The sequence below is a fragment of the Pyrus communis genome, chromosome 11 (genome assembly GCF_963583255.1).
Source record: "Pyrus communis chromosome 11, drPyrComm1.1, whole genome shotgun sequence".
Lineage (NCBI taxonomy): Eukaryota > Viridiplantae > Streptophyta > Magnoliopsida > Rosales > Rosaceae > Pyrus > Pyrus communis.
This window is the reverse complement of record NC_084813.1, coordinates 15,816,940-15,826,520: the sequence shown is the minus strand read 5'-3', so window position 1 is coordinate 15,826,520 and position 9,581 is coordinate 15,816,940. Positions and strand designations below refer to the sequence as shown.

Sequence of the window (9,581 nt, the reverse complement as noted above, 5' to 3'; positions counted from 1 at the left end):
TGCAGGTCTTAGCTATTCCCCCCGCTTGTATTTTTTTTTTTTTTTTTTTTTTTTTTTGTTTACATTCATTCATTATCAATAAATTTGGTGGAGAAGAGATGAGCAAGAGACTTCTGGTTATAATGGTCATCATCCCTTCCGGAAAAGGTTGCCGAATAGCTAATTTTGCCCAATCTTTCTTTATTTGGTTAAGAAAAAAAAAAAAAAAACAATCGCCCCTCAATCCTACAAATTACAAAGCCAAATAACTAATCAAACACTTTAAGAATCCATTACAACTTCAATAGATAACTAACATTACAACTGAAGACTTTGAGACTCTGCCATTACCACTAGCATGGCATGGCACGGCAGGAATTTCATACAATGAAGCTTAAATCCTAACCCATTCAACCCTCTGCTAACCCTACAATGCTGCCCAAAAGTAACAAGTATTTTCTTCATGATGGAGGTATTACTGCTTCTGCACTCTCCAGGGTGATTTAAAATTTTGCCAAACTAATTTCCCAATAAGTCCATAAAGTAACAGGATCAATAACTTCATCTAGCTGATATACCAGAGTAGTCATTCGAAGAAACATCATGCCCAGATGTGACCTTTTGTTTCCTGCCCTGCCTTCGATTACCGGTGGTTTCTGCACGAATCCCTTCTCTTGCTGCCGTTGCCTTCCCGTTGTCTTGACGGCTTCCCACCTGTCTTCATAGCACCAATCACAAACAATATGAGACTTGTACAGTACAAGTGACAGAAGAAAAATGGGAAAGAAGAGGTAGGTAACAGCATCTATTTATTTATTACATAAAGAAACCAAAATAGCACTTTACGCTTATTTTCATCCCTAAAAGCTTAAGTTCATAGTCCACAGTTCTTTGCCTCATGTTATTTAAATTTAAAAGACAATGCCTCCACAAGTTTCACAATGCACACAATATACATTAAGCACTTAAGAAACACAGTTTCGAGATTACTAGCTGGAACAGAAGTTGTTCTCTGTCCACCATTCGATCATATTTTTATTTTCTCAGTAATGATCAAATTTGGCACAAACACTGGTCGGTAATTGGATTCCTTTGAGAACTTAAATGAATACTAGATTAATTGAAGTGCCTATATCAAACAACCATCTTATATGTCTCATATTAAAAACACGAAAGAGAAAATTAGGTTAAGAAGCATAAAGAGGAGGGTACTGACCCCTACACAAAAACTCGGAAAATGATTGTCGAAGACAGAAGGATCATCCAAGGTCACCTTCTCATAGTTCATTTCAGAGCAATCGCGCTTGTTATTGGAACTTGAGCTTTCACAATAGGACGCATACGAAGAAGTAGAACAGCAACTAGGGGTCCGAGAAGCAGACCCACAACTCCCAATATCCCCTTGAAACATTTCATCAAAAAGATCCTGCAATTCTTCAAACGTCTCCTTCCCATTTTCCTGTCAATTACGCATTTCTCGTATGTCAGTATGTACACAGAAACACTATCATCATCACCATCATCATGATTATTTGAAATGAAACATTTCTTGAAACTTCTAATCATGTAGAAACTGATAAAAGACTGGAAGCTACTTCCTAAAGTTTCTCACTGCATTACCAGAGAGACTTATGATTATAGTCACAATGTTCAGCTCACAATTTTTATTCAACCTGGAACAAGATGAAAGAAGAAAATATGAAATTTAAACAAAACAAGCTCTTAATCATGCAGCATTAGCTGGTTCGACTAGCGCACACCCATCCAAAATTACTAGACCCCACATTTTTGCATGTCCTTAATATTTTAGAAATTACATATTAATAGAACTTTTTTCGAATCTTGAATAAAAATAGAACACTTCTCACTATAAGGTCACTAAACAGGAAATAGAACACATTTTACTGCCCCTATATTGCACCACCAACCCCCCCCAACACTGCACGCCCAGTCTAAGGTGGCTCCGTCCTTGGTACTGGCACCTTAATGCCTTCCCTTGGTCTTGGGCTTTCCTTGATTGCAATTGAACAAATAATGTTCCATCAATAGGTGGGGGCCACGGGGACTTTCTTTTATATTTGAACGATATTTTAATCTAAAGTAAAGGGATAGAGATTCAAACTAGGGCGTAGAAAGGAGAGCGACTAGGCTACACCCTCGTGCGGTCAAGGCCCTAGCCAGTGGGCCCTTCAGGAACAGACTTTACTAGGATGTTACTACAATTGTAGTTAGGCCTATCCATTTAAACAGCACTGAAGTGGCCCATCAACACTCTTTTTCTAGAATAAATCCATTATTTCCTCTTCTCCAATGTCTTAGCAAAAGTGAGGGTGAGGCCTCAATGGAAAGCAAACATAAACCAAAAACGTAGGTTTTCACAAAAAGCACAAGAAGCTTTTTTGCATCCCATTTTCTCCCTAATCTGTTTCAACATGTTTAAAACATGTTATGCATCTACGTGTTCGTGTTAGTAAAAGCAGGAAAGTTGGAAATTAAAAAAGGAAGAAAGGCAAAGTTGTACATACATTAGGCTTCGTTTGGGTCATCATCATTGCCATTTCGTTCAAAAACTCACCCATCCCCTGCACAAACATATTCACAATAAGCTCATAATTAATGTAGAATGGAACATACCAAAAAAGTTGCATCTACACTAGTATCACTTGGGCGGCTACATTTTGACAGATTTCTTACAAGAAATAAATAAACAGTGGTAAATGTCATCGAAGATGTTTTAACCGACAAATATTAATTTTTGTACATTTTTAAACAAAAATTTAACGATTAAAACACCAAGACTACCCGTTACTCCAGAGCACCAAGTATATCCCTTAAAAGAAAATCTTACATTGTTTTCGTCATCATCACTGCCATAGGCTCCTACATCGTAAAGAAACCTCTTATTCGCGTCAGATAAAACTGTTCAACAAAAAACAGACATTATGCTTTCCTCGTGACAAATTCAAACGAAAATAATAATAAAAAAAGAATTCTGGTAAACTCACCCACCATTTTTCCACCCTTTTAATAAAAATATTAATAACATATTTTATCGTGTTAGATAAAGACTTTTGAACCCTTAGTTGTAATAATTAGACACGCGACTTTTTTTCAATTAAAATGATTTCTGAAGCTTCTAAACGGTGATTCGAAATCCAGAACGAGAACTCCGTCCAAGAAGAAAAATGGATGTGAAAAATTGCTCCATTCAGGTTGCGTGCGAAGCCTGATGGCCCCCCAGGGGAAGGTCATTGTGTTGGTCGATTTCAGTGGAGTTATACAAGGGCAGGGGAAGGTCATTGGAGCGGGAAGTGAGCTAAATATCACACTAGCATGATCGTAATAATATCATTCAAATTTATTTTTAATGAAAATTGAACCTAATACTAAGTGACTAACCTCTTTTTTTTTTCTTTTTTTTTTAGTACATATTTTACATTAAGAGAAGGGGATTCAGCTAAGCCAAACAATGAACATCTTAATTTGGTATTGAATTCTTCATCTATGAAAATCAAACTTTAGATCTCTCACTGAATATCACCGGACTCTAATATTGAATGACACTAAGTGATTAACTTGTTGGGAACTTTAACAAAAAGCTCCTGGTACTATTTATTTTAACGAAAAATCATATTTTTAAACTAAAAAAACAATCTTAATACTATTCATTTTACCTTTTATTTTGTCATTAAAACTTAAAAAATTCAAACCATTTTTTATTAGCTATTCGTAACTTTTAATGTTGTAAAATCGTAGATGAAAAAGAGAATAACGAATTGGGCCCAGCAGCAATCTAAAGTAACAATAAATGAGAATCAAGTGTTGAAATTACCAGAATAGGCTTGTTGAATGTCTTGGAACTTCATTTTGGCTTCTTCCACGAACTTAGAATTTCCGGAGGCAGAACAGCGATCCGGGTGCCATCTCTGTACCAACAAGTATATAAAAAAAATTAACCAAAAAATTCAATATATTAAAGAAAAATACACAATTCCTTGAATTTCCCTCAAATCCCAGAAAAATCTCATACTTTTTTCGACCTTTCTAACCTGTTTTGATCATGCAGTGAAAACCCATATCCGGGATTTACATCCTGAAAACCCAATTTCCCATGGAAGCAAGAAAGTTCCAATTTTTCCAATGATTTGGCAGAAACCCAGAAATAAATGGAGAAAAAAGATCAGAACTTTAGCTCTGGATTTCAATTTTAGAAGGACCCAATTGAAAGAATCGTGAAAAAGGGTTTAAATTGAATTGTGCAAAAATGGTGACGAAATTAAATTCTAACCAGTGCAAGTTTCTTATAGGCATTTCTGAGCTCCGAGTCTGTGCATTCCTTGTCCAACCCTAAAACTGCATAGAAGTCACTGCCTTTCTCTTCCCCATCAGCCATTTCTTCCTCTTTCAACTCCTCCAAATCCAAAACAATCTTAGTTTCTCTGTTTGTTGTCTACAAATTATAGGACCCAGAATTCCAAAGGCGAAGACAAAGATTAAGATGTCGCACGCTGTCGTACTACATCTTTGTGATTTGGAACACGGAACCTCTAATCAAAGGGGGAAGAGAGAAGGAAAAAGATCTCACCCTTTTGCAAATAAACACGGAGGCTCAAAGAACGCTCCAGAAACCAATCCCCATTTAAATGGTATTTTTCTTGTGGTTTTTATTTTAATCGATTTGGAGGATCTTTGGAGATGGACGGCTGAGATTGAGCGAAAGGTGGTAGATATTTATGCAGATTGTGAATCCAGAAGGTTCCGTTTCTCACTGTTTCGGAAGCCTTTGTTGACGCCAAGGGAAATAAAACATAGGATGGGTCCCACCCGCACAATAAAGAAATAAAAGGAGCGGGTCCCACACACAAAATGGCTTTTTATCACAAGTTGGTCGTCAGTCGGCAATTGGCGTGGAAGACAGTAGAGTGTCGGGTGGATGGGATTTGGATTCTATATTTGGCACATTTACTCATTTGCCATTTTGGGTATTGGCAAATAATGGCAAATTTGCCATAAATAGAACCACGTTGCATGGTGATGCAGTGACAATGGTATTCACACAATTTTTTTTTTTTTTTTTTTTTTTTTTTACTCTTACTGTTTTTGTTAATTTTTTTAATTGAATTGATTTGACTGTTAAAAATTAAGATAAATGTGTAGAAAAATAAAAATAATTAGGTGAATAGCATAATTCTAATAAGAATTCACTTAAATTTGTAATTTACTTGGAAATTTGCGCCAAACAACTTATCGTTTGCCGCCCACCAACCCTATTGGTTTCATAAACTAGGGGTCTATCTTTTAGAGTTAAGGGTTGAGGATTAACAACTGTATGTGAGGTGCAATCCTATCAAGTTAAACTAGCAAGCCTAAGACCAACTCCACCGGGAGGAGTAGCTCGATGGACCGACGACTGAATAGGATTCAATAGCCCTAGTTCCTTGCTCCAGCCCATACGAGTGATTGGGCTGGGGGGGGCCATAAGTGAGAGGCCTGATTCGAATTGGTGGCCTGAGAGCCTAAAGCCATATGATGCATCGCTGACGTCAGTCACATTATAAAATTAATAAAAAAAATGTAAAAAATTAATAAAAAAATGTAAAAAAGCAATAAAAAAATGTAAACAATTAATAAAAAAATCTGGAAAAAAAATTTAAAATTTAAAAGAAAAAAAGATTTAATTTTTCTATAAATATCTTATCATTATCTTCACCCTTTCACCACAATTTTATATTTTCTCAAATACTTTGGGTTGTAATTTCTTATTTAATGAAAAGTGGTACAATGAGACCGATTAAAAATCATATCCGAAATTTGAAATAAATTTTTTTTATTATTTTATAAAATAAAAAATACTAATATTTTATTACATATTATCATGGCTATTCAGTTTAGGGGTGGAGATGCAAAAGGCAATTGTTGTTCATTAAAGACAGTAACTGTTCACTGAAGGCTATTCAATAGGAAGTTGCTCTAGGAGGCCTTGATACACTAGAGTTGCTCTAATCCCTCAAGAAAATAACACATTATAAAGGAAGAATCTTGGGATTTCGTTTGGTAATTCAAATTGTACTAATAAGGGCGGAATCAAGTACAAGGCTCCTTAGGCTATAGCATAGGGAGAGTTCGGTTCTTCAAGTTTAAAAATATTAATTTTTAGGTTAGTTTATAATTTTTAATTGTCATATTCTACTTAACAAGTGAAATTTTTTTATTAGTAAGGTTGTTTTTAAGAATAATAAGAGCTAATAGATGTTAAATAAACCTATCACTTTAACCAATATTATATTTAATAGTAATAAATTAAAATTTCCATACCATAAATGATTCCTTATTTTATTCACTTGAAAGCTTTGAAGGCTAGAAACCTAGAAAACATAACATAAAATTCTTGCTTCAATTTACTACTGATGAGTCAACAGTATATTATATATTTCACCCTATTCTTAGTACAATTTGGTAATTATTTTGGTAGAATTTTGATACTTTGCTTTATATTCTCAACGTAGGACATTAGAATTCCTCTGGAGCAAAACATGACCAAACGGACGAATTTTGGATTGATTCAAATTGGAAGATGTTCGTGTGTTCCTTAGCTTGTTCGTGTCAAAATCTCAGCAATTTCTACCTAGCGGTTATTTTCTGGAGATTAAATGAAGGAGCAGTGTGTGATGCTGGAAATTGACGTTTCTGGGCTTAAACTGCGTTTTTTGGAGCCCAAGATGACTTCAGATGGGTTCATGGCCTTCTGCAGAAGTGTTTAGAATAGTCAAAGCATTAAATCCATCTATTTTGGGCTGGTTTTGGAGCTGATATGGGTCCAAAACGTGGCTGTGCAAGATTTTGGGCGAATTTACCAAGTCAATTTATGTGACATCCCACATCGCCCAGGGGAGTGATCCTTAAATGTATATTCCGATCCCTACCTAGCACAAGGCCTTTTGGGAGCTCATTGGCTTCGGGTTCCGTAGGAACTTCGAAGTTAAGCGAGAAGGGGGCTAGAGCAATCCCATGATGGGTGACCCACTGGGAAGTTACTCGTGAGTTCCCAAAAACAAAACCGTAAGGGAATGGTAAGCCCAAAGTGGACAATATCGTGCTACGGTGGTGGAGCGGGCCCGGGAAGTGGTCCACCCCGGGTGCTACGGTAGTGAAGCGGGCCCGGGAAGTGGTCCCACCTAGGCCGGGATGTGACAATTTGGTATCAGAGCCTAACCCTGGTTGTGATGTGCCGACGAGGACGTCGGGCCCCTAAGGGGGGTGGATTGTGACATCCCACATCGCCCAGGGGAGTGATCCTTAAATGTATATTCACATCTCTACCTAGCACGAGGCCTTTTGGGAGCTCACTGGCTTCGGGTTCCATGGGAACTCCGAAGTTAAGCGAGTAGCGCGCGAGAGCAATCCCATGATGGGTGACCCACTGGGAAGTTGCTTGTGAGTTCCCAAAAACAAAACCGTGAGGGAATGGTAAGCCCAAAGCGGACAATATCGTGCTACGGTGGTGGAGCGGGCCCGGGAAGTGATCTACCCCGGGCCGAGATGTGACAATTTAGGATTATGTTTCCTATACTCTTTATTTTAATTTATTTAGTTCCCTAGTCTTACTCTAAACCATTTTTTATTAGGAAGGTTTAATGAGGGTAGTATAAATAAGCCTTTTTGGCAGACCTAGGGTTTTTAGAGAGAGGAGAGAACGCATGCAACTTTTGGAGAGAAGATTTTTAGGCAAAGTTTAGAGATTTTCATATTTTATTCTACAAGGTGTTTTCATTATTTTTCTATTTCAATAAAGACTATGATTTTTAGTATGAATATGCGTAACTAATTCTTTTTGCTAGGGTGAGGCCATGATCCTTAGCAAGAATACGTAGTCTCTTTTTAATTTGCTTATGAATTTATGCATGCAAGTTTTGGATTGTTAATCAATGTGCTTTAAACTATCTATTTATCTTAGTGATTCGCGACTATTAGGATATTTAGGAAAGTTACTTGATGCAATTTTGGCGGAGGGTTGTCCCTAAAATTGACTAAGGTTTCTTGGGGTTAATATGTGTAACCTTTTACGATGGACGACACGTTTTAAGGGTTATTTGGTTTTTCAAAAGGTTTTCATAAAACTTAATGAGTCTTGCATGTTCACATTCGATCTGAACACCACGGACGGGTTGCATGTTAGATATACGTTCTATGTTGGAGGTTCCAAGTAGGATATACTCTAGGAAAACCTAACCTTCAAAATATACATGTATGGTTCGTAAGTAATTTAGAAGAGCTACATAGGATTGTTAGGGTGATGGCGGAACCCTAGTACTTTCTCACTTTGAATTCTAAAAATTGTTTCCTTTATCTTTCTTTAAAGCTGTGGTTTTTACGTAATCTTTTTAATTAAATTCGTTTTTCTTAGTTTAGGTCATTAAATCACCTCTTTCAAAAGAAAAACTTTGTTTTAATTAATTAGTTGAGAATTGAATTCGCTTTGATCTATTTAAATTAATCCTTGTGGAGAACGACTTTGTTTGAGCCAATTATACTACAATAACCTTGTTTCTCTTGCAAGTATTTTAGGTGTTTTTAACCCTTTTACGCAGGTGGTAAAAATCCTATCAAGAAATTGGCGCCACTGCCGAGGATTGATTTTAAATAGATTTTTGTCTATCATATTCTCAATTAATTATTCCCGTATATAATTAAAAAAAAAAATTTCATTTTCATTTTTTTATTCTCTGCAAATTGTGCATGGTCTGTACCAGATCACAAAAACAGCAAATTGCAGATTTTGATCCAGAACCTGAACAAACAGCTAGACAAAGACTTAGAGAGCAGAATCTATAATGGGAACCTTCACTGCAGGGAACAGTTTTGCATAATCTGTTTACTAGGGTTTTGGACAACAAGGAAGCTATGGCATTTGTTCTACCAACAGCAGGACAACCACTGAGGGATTCCCTAGCAGTTCAAGCCACAGAGGTGCCAAGTTGTATTACCTATCCTGAAGTTGAAGATGGGTCTACGTTTGAGATACGGCATCATATGTTGGAGATTCTACCTTCATTTCATGGTTTATCAACAAATGATCCTAACATGCATCTAATTGAATTTCTAATGGGATGCAATAACATTTTGGTGAAAGGATTTTCAACAGAACTTATCAAACTCAGACTTTTTCCGTACACTTTGAAGGATGGTGCAAGGAGATGGTTACTCACACTTCCATCTGGAAGCATTACTTCGTGGAACCAACTCAATGCTGCATTTTTAAGCAAATACTACCCAGCTTCAAAAACACTTGATATGAGTACTCAAATTTTAACATTTGATACTAAGGCAAGTTTTGATGCAACAAAACAAGAAATTCATAAAACCAACCAAAACATTCAGAACATACAAGCAACAATGAAAGATCTACAGCAGCAAATGGAGCAACTTTCACTCCAGTTTTCGGGCAGAGAACTAGGAAAATTTCCCAACCAAACTATCCCGAATCCACGTGGAAATGCAGATTGTAATGTTGTCAGAATATTGCGTTGTGGTAAAAGTTATGACAACCGTGATACAAAAAATAAAGAAAACAGTGCTGGAGCTTCACGGGTAGCACCTATGCA

The 9,581-nt window shown here is 36.6% G+C and overlaps 1 protein-coding gene across 3 annotated transcripts; it reads right to left on the bottom strand.

Moving 5' to 3' along the window:
• Nucleotides 1-238: 238 nt before the first annotated feature.
• LOC137708208 (uncharacterized) lies at nt 239-4,602 on the bottom strand. Of its 3 annotated transcripts, none has more exons than XM_068447231.1 (6): nt 4,268-4,602; nt 3,812-3,905; nt 2,828-2,898; nt 2,505-2,561; nt 1,196-1,438; nt 239-697 (listed from the first exon to the last, which is right to left on the bottom strand). In XM_068447231.1, the coding sequence occupies exons 1-6, from the start codon at nt 4,370-4,372 to the stop codon at nt 623-625; spliced, it is 645 nt and encodes a 214-aa protein (XP_068303332.1). In that variant the 5' UTR covers nt 4,373-4,602; the 3' UTR covers nt 239-622. The 3 variants fall into 3 exon arrangements, with proteins under 3 accessions (XP_068303332.1, XP_068303330.1, XP_068303331.1); XM_068447229.1 differs by having other exon boundaries at nt 239-693; XM_068447230.1 differs by having other exon boundaries at nt 239-693; nt 1,253-1,438.
• Between the last annotated feature and the right edge of the window lie 4,979 nt (nt 4,603-9,581).

Excerpts from the sequence above, each read along its gene's own strand:
- LOC137708208 (XM_068447229.1), bottom strand. The coding sequence starts at position 4,372 with ATGGCTGATGGGGAAGAGAAAGGCAGTGACTTCTATGCAGTTTTAGGG. Across the intron at positions 3,906-4,267 it reads CCTATAAGAAACTTGCACTG|AGATGGCACCCGGATCGCTG; the intron begins GTTAGAATTTAA and ends TTGTTGGTACAG. Across the intron at positions 2,899-3,811 it reads CATTCAACAAGCCTATTCTG|TTTTATCTGACGCGAATAAG; the intron begins GTAATTTCAACA and ends TTTGTTGAACAG.